The sequence below is a fragment of the Debaryomyces fabryi genome, assembly GCF_001447935.2.
Source record: "Debaryomyces fabryi strain CBS 789 chromosome Unknown contig00062, whole genome shotgun sequence".
Classification (NCBI taxonomy): domain Eukaryota; kingdom Fungi; phylum Ascomycota; class Pichiomycetes; order Serinales; family Debaryomycetaceae; genus Debaryomyces; species Debaryomyces fabryi.
Window position 1 is genome coordinate 156 of NW_015385488.1, and position 26,860 is coordinate 27,015.

The 26,860-nt window shown below is 34.8% G+C and overlaps 13 protein-coding genes across 13 annotated transcripts; 4 read left to right on the forward strand and 9 right to left on the reverse strand.

Moving 5' to 3' along the window:
* Positions 1–503: 503 nt before the first annotated feature.
* AC631_03076 (uncharacterized protein) lies at positions 504–1,325 on the reverse strand (the record flags this gene model as incomplete). Its single annotated transcript, XM_015611905.1, has 1 exon — positions 504–1,325. The coding sequence occupies one exon, from the start codon at positions 1,323–1,325 to the stop codon at positions 504–506; it is 822 nt and encodes a 273-aa protein (XP_015467237.1).
* A 143-nt stretch (positions 1,326–1,468) lies between these two features.
* Positions 1,469–4,846, reverse strand: AC631_03077 (DNA-dependent ATPase; the record flags this gene model as incomplete). The annotated part of the gene is made up of 1 exon (XM_015611906.1): positions 1,469–4,846. The coding sequence occupies one exon, from the start codon at positions 4,844–4,846 to the stop codon at positions 1,469–1,471; it is 3,378 nt and encodes a 1,125-aa protein (XP_015467238.1).
* A 105-nt stretch (positions 4,847–4,951) lies between these two features.
* On the reverse strand, positions 4,952–6,976 carry AC631_03078 (putative ATP-dependent RNA helicase; the record flags this gene model as incomplete). The annotated part of the gene is made up of 1 exon (XM_015611907.1): positions 4,952–6,976. One exon carries the CDS (start codon positions 6,974–6,976, stop codon positions 4,952–4,954), a length of 2,025 nt encoding a protein of 674 aa, XP_015467239.1.
* Positions 6,977–7,137: 161 nt separating this feature from the next.
* Positions 7,138–7,413, forward strand: AC631_03079 (mitochondrial 37S ribosomal protein uS19m; the record flags this gene model as incomplete). Its single annotated transcript, XM_015611908.1, has 1 exon — positions 7,138–7,413. One exon carries the CDS (start codon positions 7,138–7,140, stop codon positions 7,411–7,413), a length of 276 nt encoding a protein of 91 aa, XP_015467240.1.
* Positions 7,414–7,603: 190 nt separating this feature from the next.
* On the reverse strand, positions 7,604–8,947 carry PTC6 (type 2C protein phosphatase; the record flags this gene model as incomplete). The annotated part of the gene is made up of 1 exon (XM_015611909.1): positions 7,604–8,947. The coding sequence occupies one exon, from the start codon at positions 8,945–8,947 to the stop codon at positions 7,604–7,606; it is 1,344 nt and encodes a 447-aa protein (XP_015467241.1).
* Positions 8,948–9,165: 218 nt separating this feature from the next.
* Positions 9,166–11,169, reverse strand: AC631_03081 (LMBR1 domain-containing protein; the record flags this gene model as incomplete). Its single annotated transcript, XM_015611910.1, has 1 exon — positions 9,166–11,169. One exon carries the CDS (start codon positions 11,167–11,169, stop codon positions 9,166–9,168), a length of 2,004 nt encoding a protein of 667 aa, XP_015467242.1.
* Positions 11,170–11,344: 175 nt separating this feature from the next.
* Positions 11,345–13,555, forward strand: AC631_03082 (uncharacterized protein; the record flags this gene model as incomplete). Its single annotated transcript, XM_015611911.1, has 1 exon — positions 11,345–13,555. The coding sequence occupies one exon, from the start codon at positions 11,345–11,347 to the stop codon at positions 13,553–13,555; it is 2,211 nt and encodes a 736-aa protein (XP_015467243.1).
* Positions 13,556–13,764: 209 nt separating this feature from the next.
* On the forward strand, positions 13,765–15,195 carry AC631_03083 (uncharacterized protein; the record flags this gene model as incomplete). Its single annotated transcript, XM_015611912.1, has 1 exon — positions 13,765–15,195. One exon carries the CDS (start codon positions 13,765–13,767, stop codon positions 15,193–15,195), a length of 1,431 nt encoding a protein of 476 aa, XP_015467244.1.
* Positions 15,196–15,603: 408 nt separating this feature from the next.
* On the reverse strand, positions 15,604–17,163 carry AC631_03084 (Hsp90 cochaperone; the record flags this gene model as incomplete). Its single annotated transcript, XM_015611913.1, has 1 exon — positions 15,604–17,163. The coding sequence occupies one exon, from the start codon at positions 17,161–17,163 to the stop codon at positions 15,604–15,606; it is 1,560 nt and encodes a 519-aa protein (XP_015467245.1).
* Positions 17,164–17,327: 164 nt separating this feature from the next.
* AC631_03085 (2-(3-amino-3-carboxypropyl)histidine synthase) lies at positions 17,328–18,590 on the forward strand (the record flags this gene model as incomplete). The annotated part of the gene is made up of 1 exon (XM_015611914.1): positions 17,328–18,590. The coding sequence occupies one exon, from the start codon at positions 17,328–17,330 to the stop codon at positions 18,588–18,590; it is 1,263 nt and encodes a 420-aa protein (XP_015467246.1).
* A 26-nt stretch (positions 18,591–18,616) lies between these two features.
* Positions 18,617–20,944, reverse strand: AC631_03086 (Golgi transport complex subunit; the record flags this gene model as incomplete). Its single annotated transcript, XM_015611915.1, has 1 exon — positions 18,617–20,944. One exon carries the CDS (start codon positions 20,942–20,944, stop codon positions 18,617–18,619), a length of 2,328 nt encoding a protein of 775 aa, XP_015467247.1.
* A 308-nt stretch (positions 20,945–21,252) lies between these two features.
* On the reverse strand, positions 21,253–22,953 carry AC631_03087 (uncharacterized protein; the record flags this gene model as incomplete). Its single annotated transcript, XM_015611916.1, has 1 exon — positions 21,253–22,953. The coding sequence occupies one exon, from the start codon at positions 22,951–22,953 to the stop codon at positions 21,253–21,255; it is 1,701 nt and encodes a 566-aa protein (XP_015467248.1).
* Positions 22,954–24,838: 1,885 nt separating this feature from the next.
* IDP1 (isocitrate dehydrogenase (NADP(+))) lies at positions 24,839–26,152 on the reverse strand (the record flags this gene model as incomplete). The annotated part of the gene is made up of 1 exon (XM_015611917.1): positions 24,839–26,152. One exon carries the CDS (start codon positions 26,150–26,152, stop codon positions 24,839–24,841), a length of 1,314 nt encoding a protein of 437 aa, XP_015467249.1.
* Between the last annotated feature and the right edge of the window lie 708 nt (positions 26,153–26,860).

Genomic DNA, 26,860 nt, shown 5'->3' on the forward strand with positions numbered 1-26,860 from the left:
GTGAAACTGGAGTAAGAAATATTGATCAACATGTTACTGTTTCTACCGTGTATATTGCCTCTTAGAGCGGTATGCTAAAGTCTTTTTAGTAGTTTGAAGAGGTTGACTGTTTTTTACAAATGTGTCCCATAGTTGTTTTTTGGTTCTCGAAGCTCTGCTTCTAATGATCCTACCTACACCTGTTGACTTACGTGCATACAATTTCCTGCTATATTTGCACACATCCATCGCCTCGCCATTTATCTCTTATCGACCAATTTTTTGGACTTACGAGCTATTTTCCAGGAGTAATCTGACTTGAATTGCATATTTCGTTTAATGTTTAAATTGTGCATATCTAATTCTAACTCTATGTATTGTTGATACTATTCCGATAATCAAGAGATCTCATCTATATTCGGATTCTATGTACAGCGGCCATTCCATATCATTTTTGTCATTTTTTTGTTTCATATTTACCTCTAAGTTCATCATTCCCGATACAAATCAACTCCAATAACCTATCACACCTCTCCTCTATATAACTCCTTAATGATTTTACCCCCGATCACAGTTTCATCAATAATCCCGGCCACCTTCTCCGGAAAGACCCGTCCGTACCAAATGGACTTCTTCGTCTTATCCAGAGGAAAGTAAATAACATTACCAGCATATGCATGTCCTCCAATATGTGATACAATTCCAACATCCACATCGAGACGTCTTTCCTTGAGTGTTTTATTGAACTGTTCAACTAATATGGGTGCAATCTTACCGCATCTAATATCCCTCTGGGTGTGACCACACACAAGAATTAGATCTTTCTTAATATCCTGTTCTTTGAAATCTATATTCTTCTTCTCTCGAGTTATTGCTTCCGTCTTCTTGAATGGATTGTACACGGACTCATGCTGTGCCATCTCTTCCTCCAGAGGTACTAGATACGTATGCATGAAATCTTTCGTATCCTTGATATCAAACTCTATCATCTTATTGTCTGGATATAGATACACCATCTCCTTAGTCCCTGGTGTCATATTTGGCAATATTGCGTTCGAAATCATTATAGGATGAAACGGAGATACAACCTTTCGCTTTAATAAATCCATCTCGTTAGTCAAAGAATTCGGTAACAACTCAAGCTTTGATGGCCACTCGTCGGCACTTTTGAAACCATGGGATAAGATCAATAAATGTTTCCATGGAATAACGCTGGTTCCATTTAGATTTTTATCAAAATCAATAGGTTTGTCTTTTGGCAATTCCCTAAGTATATTACATTCACACCCTATTTCAATCGGACATTTCTCCACGAACTTACTAAAATACCTCCTGGCAATATTCATTCTCTGGACTCTTACTTATACATGCACCCTTTCTTCCTTTATTAGACTATATGTTGTTTTATAACTTCGAAGAGTCTTCAAATATCGGTCGGGCCGATACCCGACCTAAATAAATAAATTTTTATATAATACATTAACTATCATTAACTATTGGCTGAGAAATCCACCTTCAAAACCCATCCTTTACGGGATGAGTCCCAAACAGCAATTTCTCTTAACATTGATCGAATCAAGATCATATCCTTTTCATCATTTAATTCCAATTTTAAATTACTCAAGATATTGTTAGAGGTGCTAAATTGATCAGTTTGCTGCGCGAGGAAACTAATCAACTTGTCGAGGGTTTCTTCTCTATCGAGCTTCTTGTCACTTTTAGTTGATTTTTTAGTAAACACAGTATCAGTTTTGTCTTTCTTCTGCTTTAATTCACTTAAAATCGATGTCGATGATAATAATTTCGATGATTTATTGTTCGATGACAGGTTTATTCGTTTATTAGTCTTGGGGCCGAACTTACCTGCTAACCCAAACTTACCTGTCCACGTAGGAGTTCCGATATTATTCTTTCTTGTGAGCTTTCGTGACTGCTTTAATGCTTCTGCCGCTTCTGCTGCAACCCTGTTCGCCTCTTTTTCGATAATTGAAACCTCTTGCTTTGACGAATCCATAATGTCATCATGCTTCAATGCACTATGAACTCCACTATTTGCAAATAATCCTTCCATTATCCTATTTTCGTCTTTATTTCCATCCTGCTCACCATCTTTCTCTTGGGTGTCACCTTCAAAGTTGTCGAGTTTTGAAACCCCACTAATGCTTGCAACCTGATAAAAGTCATCATCATTCTTATGCTTAGGCTTGAATAGTTTATTAGACTTCCTGTCTTTATTTCCATTAAATTTGGTTTCAGAACCATTAAATAAATCACCCGTTTCTGTACCTACTTCATCTTGATCTCCCAACGAAAATAAGTCATGTAAATCATTAACCTTGAAAAATCTTCTCTGCTTAGGATCTTTTAATATTTTGTTAGTCAAAAACGTCTTGAATATTTGTCTATGATAGATTTTCTCTTCAATTGACCCAGCAGTCATTAGTCTATAAATTGTTATATCTTTCGTTTGCCCCAATCTCCATGCTCTCTCTCTCGCTTGAATATCTGTTGATGGATTCCAGTCAGGATCGTAAATTATAACTCTATCAGCACCAGTTAAATTAATACCTAATCCTCCAACTTTGGTTGTCAATAAAAACACATGATATTGCTTATCCTCATTGAATGTGTCAACTAGTGCCTGTCTCTTTCCAATATGGGTTGATCCGTCCATTCTCAAATAATTAAACGCTCCCCGTACTTCTTCACCCTTTTCGTTTATCGATGGTAAGTTTGTGACAAATTTTTCTAATATATCTAGCATCTGTTTAGTTTGGCAGAACAACAAGGTCCTATGACCCTGCATTTGCCATAATTGTAGTAAATTTTTAAGTACTTGTAACTTACCTGATTTAGCTGGATTACCGTAGTTGTAATTCTTCCTACGCATTAAAATATCTCTGTCAACTAAATCAGGGTGGTTACAAATTTTGCGTAGAATATCAACACCCATCAAAATATTTCTTTTACCTTTTAATATAGCATGCAAATCTTCACTGTTAAGAAATTTCTCATAAAGGTCTTGTTGATATTGTGTTAATTTAACAAACAAAACCATTTCATTTTTTTTGGGTAGATCCTGAGCTACATCACTCTTTAATCTTCTCAAGAGATAAGGAGATATTAAATCTCTAAGAATAACAGCGCACTTATAACCAGTCTGAACTTGAACATTAGATGCATTCGCATAACCACCCATATTAATAGGTACAGAAAATTGCTGTTCAAACACTGGTAGAGTTCCTAATCTTCCTGGAAATATGAAGTCAAACAAGGACCATAATTCAATAAGATTATTCTGTATCGGTGTTCCAGATAAAATAATTCTGTTATACGTTTTGATCTGCTTACACGTTAAAGATATATCCAGATCTGGATTTCTTATCTTATGACCTTCATCCAAGACCACATATCCCCATTCTCGAGGCAAAATATATTTAGAATATATTCTCAAACCAACGTAGGTTGTTACCAAAACATGGCCTTTCTCCATTACTGTATCTATAATTTCCTTTGCACGAATTTGACTATTAATGCCTTTAAATGAATCATTCCTAACTGAGGTGGGGTCAGTAGTTTCTAAAAACGCTTCAATTTTTTCTTCAGATTGAACTGCATTTTTACCCATACCTGAGCCGATGCTATGTAGAATAACACAACGCAACGGTGGCCACCATCTGTGAAATTCATTAACCCATTGGTTCATGACAGTTGCAGGTACTACAACCAAAACAGGTTTTTCCAACAACCCAGAATAATGCAATCCAGCTAGAAATGAAATAATCTGAATCGTTTTACCCAAACCCATTTCGTCACCTATAATCCCACCAGTTTTCTGTGAATATAATTCCCAAAGCCATTGAACGCAAGTCTTTTGATAATCAAACAAGGAAGGATATATATCACCGGGTAATTTAAACTTCGAGTTAAGTACTGCATCAGGTATTGTTGGATGAGGTTTGAACCATTCTTCCTTATCATTAGTTGTTACGTCTCCTTTGCGAAGTTCAGATCTTCTTTTTACCCAATTTTTGAGCCGTATTTGATACAATTGTTCGTCTCCATCATCCACATTACGTTGCTCGTTCGCTTCTATCAGGTCGTCTTTTTGAGTACTATAAATATCGTAATCGTCATCGATTACGTTATCATTATCAGTAAATTCCTCTTCCAGAGCATCTTTAATATCCTCAACTGGGGAAAAATCACTCTCGCTTTCTGAGCCTTCCATTTCCAGATGTTTCCTTTTATTAATTTCAGACACTGGTGTAGCATTTTCAGTTGAGCTATAGGTGAAATCTTCATCATCTTTGCTAGTAAAACTTACATCTTCGAATCCTGGGGCTCTTAAAAATACATGACTCTTGGCATCATCCGAATCTTTCGTCTTATCCTGATGAAATGCGTTTTCATTCCCGAATGCCGTTATTTTACCTGTTCGTATAAGAAAATCCCTTTCAGATTCTCCAGGCAACTTTTCATTGATAGACTGAGTTGATTTCTTTTGATTACCTTGAGTTTTAGATTCATTTAGTTGCATTTTATTTTCGTTCAATCTGTTCGTTATATCAACTATATCTTGCTTTAGAGGTTCCATCTCATTTTTTTCAATCCATTCACATTCATCCTTAAGCAGCTTGCGTTGTGAAATCTTAGTTCTCAGATTAGATAGTTTGTTCCTTAGTATTCTTAATTTAGATATGACTTTATTATAATCATTATTAGCTTTATCTAGCCTCTTCTGATCTAACTCTGTATCTTTGTTGATCAAAGCTTCATTGGCCCTCTTAGTTATATCATGCTCTAACTCATCCTGGTCAACAAACTTAACCCCTAATTGATCTAGTGGGTTCTCTTTCCCTTCCATTGCTCTTTATAATATTCTACTGTCTGTTAAAGAGATAAGAGAAGAGATGATGTACAAAAAAAATTGTCGCATTATGTGAATTATCTACTCTATTAATAATGCTACTTAAGCTCTATTAAATACTTGCTTCTGTAATTCTTCTAATGATTCCTTATACATGGATTCATCGTTTCCTTCAATTAATTGTTTGGTATCGATTTCAAGATCTTCTATGTTTTGGCTTCTTCCTACTTGAGCCATTAGCTTCTTAAACCACTTGGCTTCACCTTTACCAAAACAGAAATTATATGCAAATCCATCCTGATTAGCTCTTGCCGTACGACCAACCCTGTGAACATATTCACGAGAAGAATTAGGCAAGTCATAATTTATGACATCCGTGATTGATAGTATATCGATACCACGAGCTATCAAATCAGTCGCAACCAAAATATTAACACTTTGCTTAGAAAAATCTTTCAATATTTTGGAACGGATAGATGTAGTGTTATTAGTTGAATTAATGTATGCAATATTTATGGTTTCCGATGTCAATTTATTCATTATTAGTGATAATAACCTAGAGAGCCTTAACGAGGCGTCATTAGATTTGGTAAAAATTAAGACATTCGAAAGCTTATTTCTTGAAAGTAAAAACTTAGATAAAATTAATGGTTTCAAAGAAGACTTTGCCGATCCAAAATGTAATCTGAACTCATTTAATGTTGCAGGGACACTGAACATCTCATTAACCAATTGTTCTTTATTATTAACAATAATTAATCTTGGTTTGTGAAATTTCAATAATGATAATTTTCCTGCGTCAGTAGTTAAAGTAGCTGAAAATATCATTTTTTGTACGTTTAGCTTCCAATAATTGGATATAGTTCTTTCTTTAATGTTTGTGAACTCGTCTATTTTAGAAATCAAAATTTGACACCAGTTTTGGAAGGATTGATTAAGCAAACGATCAGCCTCATCAATAACCAAAAATTGGAGGTTCTTTAAAGTGATATAACCATTAGTTAAATGATCTACTAATCTACCTGGAGTAGAAACAATGATATCTGGTTCGTTGGCTTGCAACTTCATACCTTCGTCTTTAATGGACAAATCATTCTTTAAACTTACAATTGATAAGTTAGTACCCTTAGAAAGTTGATTCAACGTAGTCTTCACTTGGTTTATTAATGGTTTTGTAGGAACTAATATGAGGGCCCTTACTCTTGGAACTTTTACAGTTTGTAAACTTTCTATTATTGGAATCAGATATGCTAAAGTCTTACCAGACCCAGTTGATGCATTGACTAACAAATCACCTCTCATATCTGGCTGTAATCTATTTTTCTCAATATCCTTAAGAATTAAATTCAAGACTGATATTTGGACAGAAAATGCAGATTCAAATCCCATATTTCTCAAATTTTTTATCATCAATGGTGATAAGGGGGGATCATTGAAGTCGGCGAATGGTTTTGTTTCTTCTGGAGTTGCATATATTGGAGTGGTTAACCAATCCAAATTGTTTAAATGTGCAGAGGTCGAGACTAATCTTTTATCTCTAGGCAATGCAGGTTGTGGTAATGGTGCTAAATCTTGAGTCTGAATGTCTTCCATATTGTCATCGCTTTCTTCATCGACATCTTCACCTTTTCCATCTTGTATTGACTTGAATTTTTGAAAAACTGAATGATGTTTTGATATATAATCAGGATCATTTTCTACAGGCACCTCTGGAGTACCTTTGTCCTCAACAATATCCATTTTATCGTTTTCCGCTTGCTCATTATTTAAATGGGCTTTATTTTGAGTTTCTTCTAGTTCTTCAGCAGCTTCCTCAGTATCAGAACTTATTGCAGCATCGCTATCTGAACCACTTTCCCTGGAGCTCTGGGACTCAGACCCAGACTCAGAATCAGAATCAGAATCAGAACTAGAATCAGAATCAGAGTCAGAACTAGAATCAGAATCAGATTCAGAATCAGAACTAGAACTAGAGTCAGAATCAGAACTCGAAGACGAACTCGATTCTTCATCTTCACTTATTGATGCATTACTTAATTTTCTCTTTTTCGAGCCCAGAATTTCATCTTTCACACTTGGAGTATTTACGCCCACCAATGCAGTCGGGTCAAACCTGGGAGCAAACATACTAATGGTTTGAAGTATATGTATAGATTTGCAAAATTATTTAGTACTCATCTCTCCATAAATTTTTATGAAATCACGCGCACATAACATACGTTGGAAAATTTCACTAGGACTTATTGAATTAGAGGTTGAATCATCAATATCAACAAACATATTTTATTATGAAGCCATCATTACACATATTGAAAGGTAGATCATCATGGAAGGGCCCACATGTTGTTCCATTACCAATAGCTAATGCTATTAAGACAGGGGTTCCTATTAGAACAAACGCAAGAAGTTGTACTATTTTACCACAATTTGTTGGATTAAAATTTCAAATACATAACGGAAAAGAATATGCCGAAGTTGAAATAACCGATGATATGGTTGGAAGTAAGTTAGGAGAATTTGCTGCTACTAGAAAGAGATTCACATACAAATTCTCGAAGAATTAAAGAAGTCCACACACAGGTAGCACCAAAAAAAAAGAGAAGTAAGTTTTGTTGTCCATGAACATGTACATGACTTACTGAATAAGAGTAGACAAATATGTCTTTCGTTCACTGGCATGGATACGCCCTTGTAAATACAATTAATAAATAAGATTTTTATTTAAATACTGTCTAGATAATGTTCTAATAAGTATCACCCCCTTTCACCTCTAGGGCTGTAATCTTTCATTCTTTCTTGCCTTAATTGACCAGTTCTATCTAAGATTGGCCATGAACCCCATCCATTTAATCTGATCACTAAACATGTAGCATTATCGTCACCACCGACATATTCTACAAATTTGATCACTTCTTCAGCACATAGCTGTGGTGAAGCTTTAGGGTGTCCTTTCATGTTGTAGTTGACCATGATGATATCCCCAATTTCTTGGTCAGTTAAGACGTCAGTTACACCGTCGGTGCATAATACTAAGAAGCTTTCATCACCTCCTAATGCACCAACCGTATAATTCTTAATTTCTTCAGGGGTTAGCTTTTTCTTTATAGCCGCATTATCACCAACAATTAGCTGAATCACATCCGGCTCAGCTGTGACTCCCATTTCCTTATAAGATATGTCTCCAAACGCCCTAGTATTGGCCAATGCTATAAATCTTTCCTCCCCGAACGAATCCGTCATGAAGAAGTTAGCAGCATACTTCCTTAATCGTTTGGACTCTGTTGGATTAGATGGGTGGTGCGATTGAGTTAATGCATGTGCTTCTCCGTTTTTATCAACAAGTATAGCTCGCGTATCGCCAACCTGGGCAATCGTAAGCTTAGATATCGTGTTTCTATTAAAATAATACTTTTCAAAAGATGAGTCTAAATCGGTTGATTCCGAGTGAATAGTCTCTAAAAATGCTGAAGTACATGTGGAGCCCGATTTATCTTCGTCTTTGAAGAATTTGTAATCTGCTTCTAAAAACGACAAGGGCAATCTCAAGCTTAAATCATCTTTAGTATCTTTAATGTTATTCAATTTTATAATATTATTCTCAGGCATCATCATCTCAAAGTTGGCATCTTTATGCTTATACCATCTTTTCCAGTAGCCACCAACATTTTTCCAATATGACTTTGCGAGGTTGTCTCTCATCGTTGAATTATCTTCTTGACTAAGTTCATTAGCTTTTTCAATCTCCTGTGACAAATTATCTTTTAAATACGTTGCACATTGATCTCCTCCATGTCCATCAAATATATTGAAATTGAATACCGTCTTATCATTTGGTAATTCCAAAACATTGGCACTGTATTTATCTTCATTATACAATCGATTAACCCGTGAAGTGAAATGCCCAAAATAGGATGGACTCTTTAACAATGGTACCCTAAGCTTTCCCAACTTATGTGCCATATTCGAAGATCTTGGATACTTTGATGATTTGTCAATTGCCGTGAATGCTATTACACCCGATACGAATCTTTTATTGCTTTTAGTACATTGATTTAAATTGTATAACGGATGTGGAAATTTCTTTGGGGTTAGGATCATAGATATAATCTAGGTTATTTATTCAATTTCCTGAGCATAAAATATAAGCAATTAACTCTAGAAACGTATAAATCATATATAAACAGTGCCGATGTATATGAGACTATAGAGCCGTGTTCCTCGCAAGGGGAGCCAAAAAATAGTAGTGCGGTTTAATGAGCCGAACCAATTCTATTGTATTTTATACACTATATATAGAGAGTATAACAATACATAAGCTAAAGTAAAATGTTATCAGAATCTTCTGGATCATCCCTGTATTCCCTTCTAGTATTTTGATTGAAAGTTGTAGCTACATTGGATCTAATACCATTGATAACGCCGCCAAGTTTACCCCATAATTTACTGTTCAGAATCCCAGAGCTATTTAAATCGTTTCTATTATCAGTAACATCGTCACTATACGATGAATCAACTCTTTGGTCTGTAGATTCCATCAAAGAATTGTTGAATTGTAACCTGTTGCTCTCATAATTTAAGTTTGCAGCATTCGTCAAATTAAATGGTCTTAAAGTTTCAGGTCGGGATGAACGCTGTTGTGATAATTTAAGCATCTCCCTGTTAATTATACGCTTAGCTTCAACAATAATTAGATCTTTGCGCTTATTATTGAGATTTTCAACGTCACTTCTGTTTTCTCCGTTCTCATCGTCGTCATCAAAGAGGGCCCACGAGTCGTACAAATCAGATGTAAGACCTATTTTTTTCTTCAATTTGTCGTAAACATTGAAAACAGTTAACAATACAGGAATCAACACAAATCTAGGTATCCAATTATTCATGGAGTTAAACAAACCAGTTAAATGTATTGACTTTCCAAACCATGTTTCAAAGATTGAGTTACGGGACACGAATAGTGTTATAAAATTGTATGACAACGGAATAGTCAATCTTGCAATATAAGTTGTGTAGAAACATGCTGATACTGGGTCTGAATTATGAGGGACCAAGTGATACATATTGAAAATTTTCAAACGTGTTAACGAATTCAAGGATGCGAAAAGCATGTATGAGAATGTAATACAACAGACGATCAACTGGAGCAAATTATGATTATTGATACCTGTTGAATAGATCAATATATTCATCAATGAAATTGGAGTCGAATGGAAGAATTCAGATTCAAGTATTATGAAGGATGAAATGAATAAAATAATGGATAACAATCTATTAAGAACTGGTCTCATATAATATTCCAAAATAAACTTATTATTAGCCAGTAATAGTGTGAGATGATTATCAATTCTATAAACTAAGCGACTTCTTTGCTGTAAGTCGTCATTTGTACTGCAATTTAATACATCTTCTAAAGAAACAATCTTTTTCAATAATGAATTGAATTCGGCTTCGTATGAATTTAATTTATTCAAATTCAGATTAAAATTAGCAGTCAACTTAGTCATAAAATGGGTTGTTACTTGATCTCTGTTGATAGTGTTACTTTCACCATGCGTATACTGTTGTTCCATGAATTCCTTTATATCAAGAGGAATCTTATAATATAGCTGTAATATCCAATCCCTAAAACGGAAATCTTCACCTGAAGCACTGGTGAAGTTTTTTGCCAAAACTAGCACTTGTAAAACGTCTTCTTTGAATGTGATTTTAATATCTTCTAAATTATCTACTAATTTAGGAACCTTGAGGTAATGATGGTTTAAGTCCTGCAACAAATTTCCACTAATCCATTTGTTCCTTGGAATGCTGATCAACCCGTGAGCCATAAGCCATAAAGCCAATACTAACGAGTAAATATGCGAAATTGCAATAATCATCAACTTTAAGTGACTGAGCGACAATCCTACTTCCAATATTAAATAAATTAGCCCTGCAGTTGAGACCCCTAATATAATTAACTGAAACTTAATGTTCCTCTTAACTGCATCCTTAAATCTACTCAACTTATTGAAATGTCCCGATCTGAAAAACTCCTGCAACAATGGTAGAATCAACCACGTCAACAAGAAGGTGGTCCAATAATTAAATTTCCACAAGTACAATATAACCTTATCAGGTAAATCGAACCATATTATTGACAGTGGCGAATTATGCGCTACGTAGTCAATAGGCAATAAAAATGTAATCGATAATGGTATGAAAACTGCTAATGTAAATGGAATGACAAGATAAGCTGGGTATTTAAATATAGATATATGAAATTGTATACCAGTCAATGTCAATGCCAATGCAAATATATAGCATAGAAGTGGAAGAAACCACATACTAGTATATTATATCTTATACTCTAGTAATAATAACTGACTTATCAAAGTCCAGTATAAACATAGCATTAATTTTTTGTCGCATGGATAACCTCAATTTATCCGGACTTGAGACTAAATTAATATTATTGATCAATTATCCACCAATTTGTTAGAATTGAAAGTCCTATCAAACATGGCTAAGGGAAAGAAACAGAAATCTAAATCAAATTCTGATTCAGAATCAAACTTAATGAAAGATATGTCGGAAGCAATGCCTGAACAAACAGAAGCCGTAGGTCAATCAGATGAATCGAGACCAGAAGACGAAGATTCATCAGCTAAGAATCCTAATGTGGTAGAAGAATCTTCAAAAGAGCTGATAGATAACTCTGATGTTTTTGAGCAGAAAGAAGGAGAACCAACGTCAATTAAGTCAGAGTCGACATCAGAGGAACCAAAAGTTGCGGCAACTGCGGGAGATGAACTGAAATCGAGTATCACTAAAGATTCTGAATCAGATGAATTTAAGACTAAAGGAACAAAATCAAACACGAGTCCATCAAGTGCCATTGAAACTAAAGATGTTAATGAAGATAGTCAGAGCGAAAGATCAGAAATACCAGTAGAAAAGAAGGAAACTAAGTCAACTAAGAAGAAATCCGTAGGGTTTGCACCACCACCCGAAGAAGACTTGAAAGAACACCACGAAGACTTAAAAAAGAAAGAAGAGCAGAAACGAAAGTCTAACCCATTTCAAAGAATGCCGCCAGAATTGTCATATTTGCAAAAGAAGCCAGAACCTCCTAAGCCATTGAATGCATTCACACCACATCCTTCGACACCAAGAAGAGGCGTGCTGAAAGAATTGGGAGATTTAAGAAATATGCCAATCAAAGAAATCTCACTACAAAACAAAGAAACAGAATTAAATTTCAATTATCCTACAATCCATTTGCCAATTCAATCGCATCATATACTAGTAGATGTCAAATTTGGCTCATTAAACTCTTTTGACCTAGCCAAGATTAATAATTATATTTTGAACTTGAGCAATACTAAGGTCGGTCTTGGATATGAATTCTCTGGAAAAGTAATAGAAGTCGGTGCAGGCTATCAATCAGAATTTGCAGTTGGAGACAATGTCTTTGGATGTATCAATTCTATAGATAGAAAAGGTGCATTATCATCAAGCTTGATAGTTAATCCAACAAAGGATGTACTTATTTCTGTCGATGATAACGTATTAGAAAAGGTAGAAAATCTTAACATTGAACTCTCATTCAGGAATGTAACCGAAGATGGAAACTTTGAAATTAATTCAACGTCATCATCGTCGCTCAATTCAGACGTTGAGGGTACCAAAGAGCCTACAAATTTACGTAATAAACTTGGGGACCTCACTATTGATGAACAACTACCACCACTTGCTAAATTATCGACATTCTCAGTCTTATACTGTAGAGCCAAACAGGCACTTGATCATTCAAATGCCGTATTTGAAAAGACTGGTAAAGCAAATATTTTAATCAATGGTGCTGATACAAATATGGGCTTCACAATCATTCAATTATTAAATTCTTCGGTATATTCTACAATTTTGAATGAAATGAATCTCATTTTAACTATCAAAGAAAGCAGTTTCGATAAAATGACTAAGTTAGTGAACTATTTCACAAAAGGCAAGTACTTTGATCCTTCAAGAAAAAAGAGAATTCACTTAGTGACGTTTGATATGGAGAATGAAGACTTAATATTGCCGGGTGAGAAAGTACCATTAAATTATAAGAAACCAGATTTATTTGCATCGGATGTATTAAATGCCTTATTTGGGGACTCCGAGGAAAGCATAAATAAAAATAATGTGGTAAATCACAAGTTGGATTTGATTATTGATATAGTTGGTAGCAAGAAATATTTGCAGACACTGTCTATAAGATACAGTAAACTTGAAACGTTATCCTTGCCATATTTATCGAAATTCTCTGCGGATACTACATTGTCTCAGGTATTAAATTCTCGTACTAAGGAACCATTTATACTGAAGATCTTAAAGCCTAAATCTTACAATTCATGTTTTGTGTCTTGTTGTAAGTTCAATCTTTCGTTTCCAAGCTATAACATTGATGAATTGTTTGATTATTCCGGTAGCAACATATCGCTAAATCCATGGTCGATGAAATGGTCGAGCAATCTTGCAAATTCTCTTAGCAGCTACTACTACTTTGAAGAGCTCTCTTTACGGGTAAAGAAAGCGTGGATATTAGAAGGATTGAATTTGCTTCTTGAGGATGAGCTTAAGTTTAGAATTGATGATTTCATCGATTGGAGAAATAACTTCAAAAAATATATAAAATTATTAAAAAAAGATGATGGAAAAGTCGTCTTCAAGATTGAAGACTTCTAATCTACGTAATGAATGCTTATGTTCTATAGTATCTATGCTAGTGTCAATATTTTTTGTATATACGGATTGTAATGTTTCTTTGGGTTATGAAGCCCTTGTAGATTTGAGAATATCTTGATAAATAAAGGATTTGATGATCTATTGATAACCTTTTTCATAATCATTATAGTTGTCGTCATAAAAGTATTGTATGTATCCCCGGTTACATTATGTCATCTGATTCTATGAGTGTTCATTCACTCATTGATAAATTTTCTAATACAGAAAATGTTTCAAATGAAAGGGCAGGTGTGGGAACAAGGAGAAGAGGGTCAGAGCTACATCAGAAATCGCAAAAGCAACAAAGACAAGCAGACACAATAAAAGAAGAGACTGAACAAGTAAATGCAAATACCATAGATGAAACAGGACTCTTGACATTGTTGGGACCAAATGTGAAAACATTCCCTTTCTCTGAGGAGGCATATATTGAATCGGTCAAACTTAGGGCGGAACAGGAGAAAACAAAACAAAGCTACTATAAGTTGGAAACTGCAAATAAAAATTTGCTTATGCTAAACACTGCTTTAAAGGCAAATATACCTGCTCACTTAATTCCTTTAATGTACGTACCTAATGAAGACGCTGGCGCAAAGTCTAACATAGATTCGGGACTTACGCCTGGCTCCAAACTGGAATCTTCATCCATAATAGCTAGCCCTTTCCAACAAGGTAACAGGACGGGAATGAAGAACATATATAAACCAGATGCTTCCAATTCCAGTCTAGTGCCACCCATTAACTATAAATTTGGAGGTAGCAATACCCCCAATACCACACGGAGACCACTTTCTCCCGCAAAGATTGGTGCTGCTGCAGTCGCAAATTTGGCTACCCCAACAAACCCTTATAGAAATACCAGAAGAAATATTCTTCCACAGCATCAGAGACATTTTTCCATGCCTGCTTCAACTTCTTTGGTTACTCCTAATAGACATAGAGCGACCCCTAGTGATTTAAATGCCATTGATACCACTATACAGAACCCAAATAAACTCAAAGCTCCAAGTAATGCAACTTTAAATGCTCCAGGTAGCACTTCTGATTCAAGTATCCTTCGATCTCCATTGGGTGCAACATCTTCAATTCAAGTCAAGCCTTCACCAGCGCAACCCTTACATAAACTGACTAAACTGGCTAACCAACCCTCACAGGAGTCCATGACATCGTTTCAACACATAATACAATTTCACCATTGGAAACCAGATGGCCCAAATGTAGGTGCTTCATCTGGTGGAAGTCCTATCAGGACGCATAAGAGACATAAGTCATCATCGGAGAATATGTCGATAGATTTAACTGCTAATTCGTTTTCTAATTCCAATAATAATCCTCCAGAAATACGTGTGCATAATTCGAATGATATCGATATAAATTCTAATGATGATCAAGAGGTAGATGACGATGAAGATGATGATGACGAAAATGATAACGACATTGACGATGATGATGATAATGACATTACAATGGAGACAAGTACCATTACGGATATAAACGTATCAAAAATTCCACGAACTGGATCTTTTAGCGATTCAAACAACGATACTCAGCTGAATATAGGAAGATACCCACATGATATTCTATCACCATCAAATTCCTAAATTATTGCATTTCACATTCCAATAGCATTGCATTTTAAACGTACGTTACAAAATTTCTTGTAACTCACTACAAGATAATAAATTGTCTGTCTTCCTTATTATTTATTTCTGTTTTGATGTAGCCTTATTCTATGGGCAGGCTACACCATGTTTCCTATAAGTGTGCCATTTTGACTATAGATCTATATATAACAAGCAATATTTCTCATGTACTTAGTTTTCTTTTTTTGTCTGACTAGCATATATGAAAAGAATGCAATTAAATAGTTTCCAGAAACTGATTTAAACAGAAACACAAATTATTCATTCTGAGTAGATAGCTTTATGATTTCTATTGGACAATAATATGTATAAAATATCGATAGATGTTACTAGAAATTATTAACAAGGCTTTAATACTAGTATATATTATTGGTTTTGATACAGACTAAACAGCTCTTCTGCCATTATTTCAACCTCTTGTATGTTTAATGCAACCATCTCATCATCGTCATCTTCATTCATATCGCTATTGCCATCGGCTTTCTCTAATTTTTCGAACGTTATCTCTGTTTTAGGCAATGACATGTACTCCTTTTTCAAATCATGAGCCAAATTTCTAATCATACCTTCCGTAACTTGATCACTAATAATCCAAGAGCATAAATCTTCTAACCATATCTTATCATAGACGTAATAAACGTCATGATAGCGAAATAATTCCTTCAAGTCTAGTAAGGACTTCAATATCAATCGCTTTCCTCCTCTCAAGTTATAGTATACATCGTCCCATACTTTCGATACTAATTTATAATTTCTATGTAACGGGAATGATAAGGCTCTTCTTATACTGGTTATCACTGTAGATTTTAAAAAGTTTTCTTTGTTTTGCTCACCAGGTATTGCGATTTGTGAATCAAGACATGCAAATTGAGGAGTCAATTTACCAATTGTCCATGCACTTTCAATTGTATGGTCACCTACAGTCTCCCGTAAGTCAAAGTGATATGCAAATAATAAAGATACCAAAAGTGCCAACAACTGAGGTTTATAAACATCACTAATCAAATAGGTTTTTCTAGGTAGGTTTAACATCTTTTCTTGCTCATCTTTGTTAAATTCTACGTGCATTATTTGCTCCTTATGTTCTTCAGGAAGTTCTTTTTGAACTTTGTACCATTTCATGACTTTTTTGGTCACCGGGGACTTCCATTCGATCAAGTCTGCAAACATTTTGTCATCGTCAGGACTAGGAAACTTCTCCATTATATAATCGGCAGCATAGTACTCTGGGTCAAATTTAATATTTTCTTTAATTAATCTTTCGATAATCCTATCACTGGCAGGAGTTGCTTCAGGATCCCCAAGCTCGTTGATATCATTTCCATTAGCAATTGATACACCAATTACAGATTCATACTCATTATTAAATCCATATTTAACCTTGGTAAGGTTAATATGAGAGTTTTCGTCATTTTGCTCTTCTGGCATTGTCTGAGCGACTTCCCAATTGAATTGTTCACCCTCCGCAATATCTTTCTCTAAATTACCTGGATTTGATGATAAATCATTGTTAACATCAAGCTCCTGAATTAAGGGTTTAGTTATTGTATTTTTTGAGGTCTGATTTGCACCTCCCTCGACTTCTCCGATCTCTTTCAAAACGGCCTCGTCTTGAGTTCCATTAGTTGACCTAGCAAGCAATTTGGAACTTAAATCTAAATCCGGGAAGAACTCCCCCTTGTTAAGTTTAGGAATCTTGATTTTAACACATTCGCTTTTAGAATCAAATTGGGCATGCGACCTTTCATCATCAATACAAGGAAATGGTAATCTGATTCTCAAATAATATGGACTTAATGAAAATATGAATAATTCATTGTCAACTATCATCTCAATATTTTGACTACTGAATCGAATGTGGGAAATTTTCACATCAATGAATATAAACTCATCATCCTGGTTTATAGTAAAGAATGGTGTAATCATACTTAAACGTAATAATTGTAGAACATCAACAAAACGTCTTACGATTTCCTTCTATAATACAATATTTTGATATGTAAGTGCGCCGCACGATGTTCTTTTTTTTTTCTGATTTAGTTAGATTCTAGTTACTAAACGGACACTTTAGCATATATAATCATCAAATAATGGAGCCTAAACCAGAAGAGTTGGAGAAGAAGAAAGTTGTGAGAAGGAAGTTTATTGGGAAAAGAACATCCGCCAAAGGGGATGAGACATCGTTGGTGAAATCAGCTAATAAAACGAGACATGTAGGAAGAGTAATGAACCAAATACCAGAAGAAATATTGAATGATAAAGATTTGAATGAAGCTATAAGGTTATTACCTTCTAACTATAACTTTGAAATTCATAAAACTGTTTGGAATATTAAAAAAAATGGTGCTAAACGGGTTGCATTACAGATGCCTGAAGGTTTATTGATATACTCGCTAATCATTTCGGACATTTTGGAACAATTTTGTGAAGTTGAGACTGTAGTAATGGGAGATGTATCTTACGGAGCTTGTTGTATTGACGACTTTACAGCTAGGGCATTAGATTGTGATTTTATTGTCCACTACGCACATTCATGCTTAGTTCCAATAGATATAACAGATATTAAAGTATTGTATGTTTTCGTAACTATCAACATTGATGAGCAACATTTGATCAATACTATTAAATTGAATTTTGAAAAAGGATCTCAGCTAGCAGTATTTGGAACAATTCAATTCAATCCAACAATTCATAGTATCAAGAGCAAGCTTGAAAATGATGAAGAAAAGACAATGTACTTAATACCCCCACAGACTATGCCATTATCTAAGGGTGAAGTTCTCGGATGCACTTCTGCAAGATTAAATAAGGAACAGATAAAGGCAATGATATATATAGGAGATGGAAGATTCCATCTTGAAAGTTCAATGATTCACAATCCGGATATTCCAGCCTACCGATATGATCCATATTCAAGAAAGTTTACTAAAGAATATTATGATCAAAAGCAAATGCTTGAAGTGCGTGAGGATGCCGTGAAAATTGCATCAAATGCCAAAAAAATTGGTTTGATTTTAGGGGCTCTAGGTAGACAAGGTAATCCTGTCACCTTAAATAATTTAGAAGCAAAATTATCAGCAAAGGGCATACAAGTAGTAAAAATAATTCTAAGTGAGATATTTCCTCAAAAATTATCAATGTTCAACGATATTGATGCATTCGTTCAAGTTGCATGTCCAAGATTATCTATTGATTGGGGTTATGCGTTTAACAAACCCTTGTTGACCCCATATGAAGCAATGGTTATGCTTGAGAGCGATACAAAATGGAATCAAGGTTACTATCCTATGGATTATTATTCTAAAGAAGGATACGGTAGAGGAAAAATTCCTGATCATTCAAGTGTTAATTAAGTGTATATTAATATTTATTTAGCATTTTATTCAAAATTCATCGAATTTTTGGCCAGTTGATATGGCTCTTCCATACCCAATAACGTAGCAACCTCAATGTCGGACCAGATCAACAGTACATCATCTAAATATTCATTTATTATCAAATTGAATTTCAAATAGAATTTAATAAACTCAAGCGAAGAGTTTGTTATAATGTTGTTGACAATCATAGGCGAGTTTACTTTGAATAAAGACTGTTGTATATCGATTAATGCAGAGGGTAAAAAGGTTTGAATAATATCATTGGTTCCCATTATCTTATCTTTAGTGAATAATTTATTTTCAGTGATGGGTTGATAAATTGAAACATCAAAAAAGTCATCAGAGAATGGGCATATCATATTAATGATATTGTAAAAATCAGTTAGTTGGCAGCCATTTATCAAACTATCCAATTGCAAGTTTGTTAATTCTAATGATAATTTTTCGGTTAAATCATTTAATTCTAATATCTTATCTGATAATAGTATTATGGGCATGATCTTAGAAAGAATTAAATCTAAAAAATTTAACTTCAAGACAACTTGATCTCTTCTATTAAACATCTTGGAAATATTGTTTTCAATATGTCCATTGAAAATCTCGATGGGTTGATTTATGATCATGTTCATGAATTCTGCATTATCTTCTGTCAGCAAATTCATAAATGTATCTGAAGTATTCTGATCAATGATAGGTAAAATATCAGAATAAAATTCAATAATCCATTCTGGTGGCTGTAAATCTGAATTTAATTCTAGCTGTGCCAGGTTACTTGACTTTATGGTTGTCAATTTGTTTTGAATAATAGTTGTAATTTTATTCTGTGAAGATTTGACCAATTCTCTTACAGTGGTCAACAAATTATGTTTGTCATTTGAAGACTCTTTGAGATGCTTTGCAAACATTATAGTATATAATTCCACCAAGTTGTAAATAGAATAAATCGTTGTTAATTTAGTTTCAGAAGATATAATTTGTTCAATTTTAGACTTGACCGATCTCGACAACGAATTCAATATTCTTCCCGTAACATCATCGATTATATCCTTATATTCAACGTTTTCTTTCCCATCCACTTCCTTGCTAATAGAAAATATACTACTGATAGTTTCCGTCTCATTTACGACAACTGAATGTATATAAGCCAACAAGTCACCAATAAACCTCACAGGATCATGAGCAGATAGAATAATTGGTCTATCGTGTTGGATAGATCCTGACCTATTGTCACCAGACTTATCTAAGTCTCCATTGATCTGATTCAAAAATTCATCAATGATTAATCTTGATCTTGTGTCAACAAAGTTTTCAACAACAGTATTAAAATAATTTAGCCTGGTTTTTAAAAATTTTAAACATTTATGTAATGTTGTCAATTTTGTAGTAGTATTTAATGAATAAAGATTATTTAATGTCTTATTTGTAAAGCTAATGATTCTCTCTAGTGATTTATTAATTAGTTGATTAAACTTAGCCATTATTTTCAATCCCAATTGTGGATTGTCCACTGATAAAAGAACAGAACAGTTCTCGTGAATTTTTTCACATTTAATCAACACCTCGAAGAATTCATCATTAATTTCTCCATTTTGTAATACATACTCCTCATATACATCCAACGTAAACTTATTTTTGAAGCTCATTAATAATCCTTTCTTCAAATTTATCAAGCTTTTAGTATCATTCAAATCTTTGACCTTACCATTCAAATCCTTAGTGGATTGAAAGTCTCTATTCACCTTTTCCGTGATTGAGTCTCTCAATTTATTCAAATTCTTAAGATCATTCTCTAAGCTATTCAAATTTTTAATGACCGGCTGATATTCCTTTAACACCAACCCCTGTGTCTTAATAAGATCGTTTTCAATATCTCCTCTTAATTTCTTACGTGAGTTAGATCCTGTAACCCCAGGCTCAACAAGTGCCTCTATATTGTCAATTTTCAAGTCCAAATTAGAAAAAATATCTCTGACTAATGAATCTGGCATGGAATTATTAAGTACCCTGGATAATCTAGTTGATAGGGTAGTTGTCGCTTTCGACCTATTTAAGTCTGTCTCATTTTCCTCTTCATTCCCATCCTCCAAACTATTAATCAAATTTAAGGATAAATTAGCATACTTTTCTGCCAACTTGATTTCTTCAGACTCGTCTCCATTAACTGTGCTATCATTCTTTTCATCGAACTTTAATAAGGTTTTCGTTAGACTATTAAAATTGGAAAAACGCTTACCTAAATTTTCAATATTTGATGTTATTGGCAATGACAATGCAGGTTGTGGTTGAGGTATTTCATCCTGCTGAAACGAATCAAAGTCTATGAAATCCATATCTATCTACCTGTAGATTTCTATAACCATTAATTGATCAATTATTATCATATAATCAGAAGAGCGATCTGCTAATCCGTTGATGTAGAAGGTAATTGAGCCACCTGTATATAAATTTAACGTAAACATTGAATTTTCACTTACTATAAACAATAGATTATGGAATAATCTAAGCAAAATGTATTACAACATATGTATTATATCCAGCATATACATAGAAAAGTCTCTTAAAAACAAGCCAAACCCTATTTAGTAGGTAAAGAAATTTATATATTCCAAACATTCAGCTAATCTAAAATCCTGAAAAATCAAGATAAAATATCATTTATTTTCATGCTAATCCTTCTTGAATGATTGGATGGTTGAGGGCGATCCTCGCTAACACCGGCTGCAAGAAGAATAGAAGAAATTCCATTTCCATTACTGGTAGGACTCTTTGGAATTGATGCGACGTAATCTCTATTTGAAAGTGGTTCGTGCGAAATAGGTGAGATTTGAGTCTGACTTAACGATTGAAGACACTTTGATGCGTTGACTAAATCTATCATGTCGTGGTAAGACATATCTGAAGAAGGAGTATGTTCTGCCAGATTCTCAGCGATCAGATTGGTATGACTAGGTGTACGAAACGAATGTTGCGGCATTTGGTTAGGGGTATGAAAAGTATTCTCAGCCGTATGTGCAAGGCTATGTGGACTATGATACAGTGCAGAAGATAGCTGAGAGTTTGGCAGTATGTGCATAGTCGTTTGATAAGGAGTATGTAATGACAAGCTTTGTGTCGATGGTACTGTGGCCGCTTGGCTCTGGGGAATTGAAAGACTTGATGAGTTAGAATTGTGAGTTAAGGAAGATAATGCATACTGAGGGGTATTCTCTTGATATTGGTACGGTTGGCTGTATAATCCTGTCGTTTGAGGAAAGGTGAATTGAGGTAAGCGTTGAGGAGTATTATAAATGGGAATAGAATTTGGATTCAGAAACTGATTTGTCATTGGCATTGGCAAATAAGATGCTGATGATGCTCTTTTGATGACAGGAGATTCCAATAATGAATTTGATTGGCGCTTAACTACTTTGTGAGTCTTTTTTCCTTGTCTAGACTCCACGACACTGCCATTCATATATTCGTCCAATTTTAATTCCCCAAAACCTTTATCATCTGGCGTTAAACACTCCAGAGGGAATGTGTTTCCAAAAATAGGGATCAATTGAAATCTTATATGGTAGCAAAATCGTTTGGCTAACATTTTACATAAATCAAATGGCAACCAGGTTCCTTGGATCTTCAAAAAACCCCCTCTGATGCGTTTTATATGCTGGTGGTATTGTTTAGGGGTGGATTCAAGTAGCTTAACAATATCAGCCTTCAAATTTCTGTGGGTATTAACTTCATCGTTTATTGACGCTTTCCAGATACCTGTTAAGTGGACAAATCCCGTCTCATAATCCCAAATGATCCAATGGCTGTTAATGCTATATTCGAAAACAGTGACATAAATCCTCAATGGATCAATTGCAGATGTAGAATATTTCTTTGTCTCAATCTGAGGGTAAATGGATTGTACGCTAGCGATATTTTCCAGTGGAATATCCAAACTTAGCTGATGCACAGGAAAGTTAACTTTGTTGGACATATGAACCTCTGAATTACCATGTGTCTTGGTGGGTGTCTTATTCAGCCTATTCTGGAACTTATTGATCAAGGGGAATTGTGTTTTCGGAAGTGACTTACTCTTCTTGTGTTTGCCAATTGTCGGACCAAACCCATTTCTTTCAGGAGTATAAGCTATTGGGGCAAAATTCATGCCAAATTCGCTATTAGATCTATAATTTATTCTTAACCCATTATTCATATTGGCATTATTCATGGTATTAGTCTCATGGTATCTGATACTATCCTTATTGCCCCCATTTTCATCATTCGGGGGGTTAGTAGGAAAGTATTGAGCGTAACTTGGTTGATACGAATCATACGAAAATTGACGGGGTGTATTAAAAGGTATCATAAGTTCTATTGAGATATATTGAAAAAGATATGTAATATAGGTATTAAATATATGTATAAAAAGGTATATAGTATGTGAATAATTACTAGATCAACTTATGTCAACGGTAAAAAATACTCCTATGCGTCTAGTTACTACGAAGGGCTTTATATAGAGGCAGTGAAGCAATGTTCTCTATTGTTAACAAACAATAGCTCCTTAACTTAAAAAGAAATAATAATGCATATACTCTTACGTCCCCATAATGTGCAACCGGAAGGTTAATAAGCTTCCCCTTTAATGTATAGCCAGGCATCGACTGCGTGTTGAAGGAGGTGGACTCATAAGTTGATCGCGCAAGGAATGATCAAAGAATCAAAACCTAAGCGCAATGTGGTTAAATAGCTCAGCATCAACTAAAAACCCAATAACAATGCCTTTCTCCAAATAAGGTCGATTCAAGCTTTTCAGCTCTCGGGCCTGACTAGGAAAGGTGTGAATACGCTTATTAATTAACTACGAGATACTATTTAGAAATAATATTCGTCAAAATATCGTGATATTAATAGTCAATAATAGTACGATGATTAGCGATGGGCCCGTATGAAGGGCTAGATGCACGAATGGTGATGCAGGTTTATGCCTTGGTGCTCATAGAAGATGGGTACAACTATCTTCTGATAAGATAACACAAACTGCGAATGACTTTTGAGGCAGGAAAGCAACCTGTATTAGACAGGTGTACTGGTCTTGTATGCGGTAGCTAGTGAATAAGTGCAGAACTTTGATGCCTAGGTCCATTTACGCAGGCGAATTGCGGCAAGCCGAAAGCATCGTATTAGTGAACCTCGTCATTTTTTTCTGAAGAACTCGGAAGATAAGATATTTGGAGCAGATGTTAGGAGTAGCTTTTTTGAAAATCCGTATTCGAATATATAGTCCGTGGTGTAGGGATGTAGTGTTGTTATAACATCTCGTAAGGCATAATCGTACAGTCAGTCCAAACCTCCATGAATGAAAAATTGGTTGATTGAGAACGCCAGATTGATGATAGAATGGTTGTGTTTAATAAGAGTATTTTAACAAGCTCAGTTAAAAGCAAGTTTTGGTACAACAAAAACATATATCTCCGTAGTTTCGCAACAATTAACAAATTATACGATTTTCACATTATAATTTACTATTTTACACTATTTTTTAAAATAGAGTTAGAACCTTAAAATTAAAGCAACGAAACTTGTATCTTCCAGAATGGTAGTATAATGGCTATTAGATGCTTTAGAAGTTATACTGCAATTAAAGTGGTCCTCCCATAAGTGACTTTGCACGGACACGAACTTTTAGATCAAAAGTGAGGTGAGACTATCTTAACCTTGACTTATCTTACGTATAGAACTTTTCAGAATCACAACTATGTTTAGACTGTTGAAGGGTACGACAAGACACTTATCATTTGTTCGCCATTATTCAAAAGAACCGGAAAAGATAAACCGTCACGTATGTATTTTCGAAGACACTTTTACTATCAGTATATTAACGTTTAGACAATCCTCTATAAGCAATTTGGCAAGGCCTTAACAAAGATGTGTGCAATAACAATGGGGACATATTACGGGCTACTTGGATTACATGACTGGTTGGAGTACGATTTGGAGAAGAAGAAGTAGGATTTGTTGCTAGGGGAGATATACTTGGAATTATGATAATTGACTGATTTTCAATGCCATATTTGACACAAAGCCAAAAAGAAGTTAGAGATTAGTCCCAAAATTTGACTACTTGAAAATTATATGGATAACATGTTCATTAATGTATATGTTGTTTATATTTACGTAATGGAAACCATAAGCATTTCCTGATTGCTATTTATGACTCCAAAAGAATTAAAAAATATTATTTGTTAAATCTAAACTTGGATTTGCTTCTCTAATTTGTCGGAAACTGCATCCAAGAATTCAGTGGTGGTGACATAGGAGTCTCTATCGGTTTTACCAAGAGCTAAAGCCAAGTCCTTAGTCATAATGCCATCTTCTTGGACAGTGTCTAAGGTAGCTTTTTCAACAGTTTCAGCGAATTTGACAACATCTGGGGTGTTATCTAATCTACCTCTTTGAGCAATACCTCTAGTCCAGGCGAAGATAGAAGCAATCGAGTTAGTTGAGGTTTCTTTACCTTGTTGATGTTGTCTGAAATGTCTTGTAACGGTACCGTGAGCAGCTTCACTTTCAAAGGCCTTTCCATCTGGAGTCATCAAGACAGAAGTCATTAAACCCAATGAACCAAATCCTTGAGCAACGATATCAGATTGCACATCACCATCATAGTTCTTCAAGGCCATAACAAATCCACCCTTAGATTTAATCATTTGTGCAACCATGTCATCAATTAATCTATGTTCGTACCAAATGTTATTGGCTTCAAATTCTTTTTTGTAAGTAGATTCATAAACTTCTTGGAAAATATCCTTGAATCTTCCGTCGTACTTCTTCAAGATAGTGTTCTTGGTTGACAAGTATAATGGCAATTTCTTAGTTATTGCCATCTTGAAAGAAGAATGAGCAAAACCAATAATAGATTCGTCAGTATTGTACATAGCTAACCCGACACCAGGACCCTTGTAGTCGTACACAGTTCTGGTTTCAGGAGCTCCACCATTCTCTGGGGTGAAAGTCATTTCCAACTTACCTGGTTCGTTAATAACCAAGTCAGTTGCCTTATATTGGTCACCGTGAGCGTGTCTTCCAATGACAATAGGTTCTTTCCATCCTGGCACCAATCTTGGAATTCTAGGAATAATAATGGCTTCCCTGAAAACAGTACCACCTAAAATGTTTCTAATGGTACCATTTGGAGACAACCACATCTTCTTCAACTTAAATTCTTCAACTCTGGATTCGTCTGGGGTGATTGTAGCACACTTGACACCGACTCCGTATTCCTTAATGGCGTTAGCAGCATCAATGGTGATTTGATCGTCGGTCTTGTCTCTGCTTTCAATACCTAAATCGTAGTATTTCAAATCAACATCCAAATATGGATTAATCAACTTGTCCTTGATTCTTTGCCAGATGATTCTGGTCATTTCATCACCGTCTAATTCAACGATTGGGGTTTTCACCTTAATTTTATCCAAACTGTTTAAACTCGACGAAAATGAACGCATTGAAAATTTGCCGAACCCAGACATAGCTGGGTTTCTCATAACTCCACTTCTGAACATATTTTATTATCCAATTGTATATTAATCCTCTAATTCGAATCAAAAAAGACTGTAGGTTTATAGTTCCGTTCAAATTTATATGAAAAGATTGGAGTGAGTCAACCAAAAACCGATTCCGCACTGTTGACTCCGGTTCCGCTATTTTCGATTCAAGGTAAAGGGAGGTTGACCGAATAACGAATAGACCACGTCAAATCGTACATTGTGTAACATATTCTAATTGAAAGTACATAATCTGCAAAGGTCTTAAATCTTGCAGAATGTAGACTTGATTGGTGCTCAAGCTTGAGGCTCATCGAACTTTTTAAGTTGCAATAACTTGTATGCTACAAAATCACGAAATTAGTGGCACGAAACCCTATGGATCGATCTATCTCCATGAACTACCCTTAGGTACTACGTTGGTATACTCTATGTAGTAATTTGAAATGTCTTGTTGAAGAATATAATCATGGCATGGTTGTGGTGATAATGAACACAAAGCCGCGACATGAAAATTGCACCATCATTTGATCAATACTGGATAGCAAAATTGTTCACTACAGACTCAGAAATAAAATATAGTAAATAACTGCTAGTAAGCACTTAGCTATTTACTTACATGAACACCCTTATCTAAATCATAATAATATTCGTACAGAGCTGATTATTCAAAGTAAGAATCTGCAATCATTTTATTTGTACATCGTGCTAACTTTCTCTCTTGTA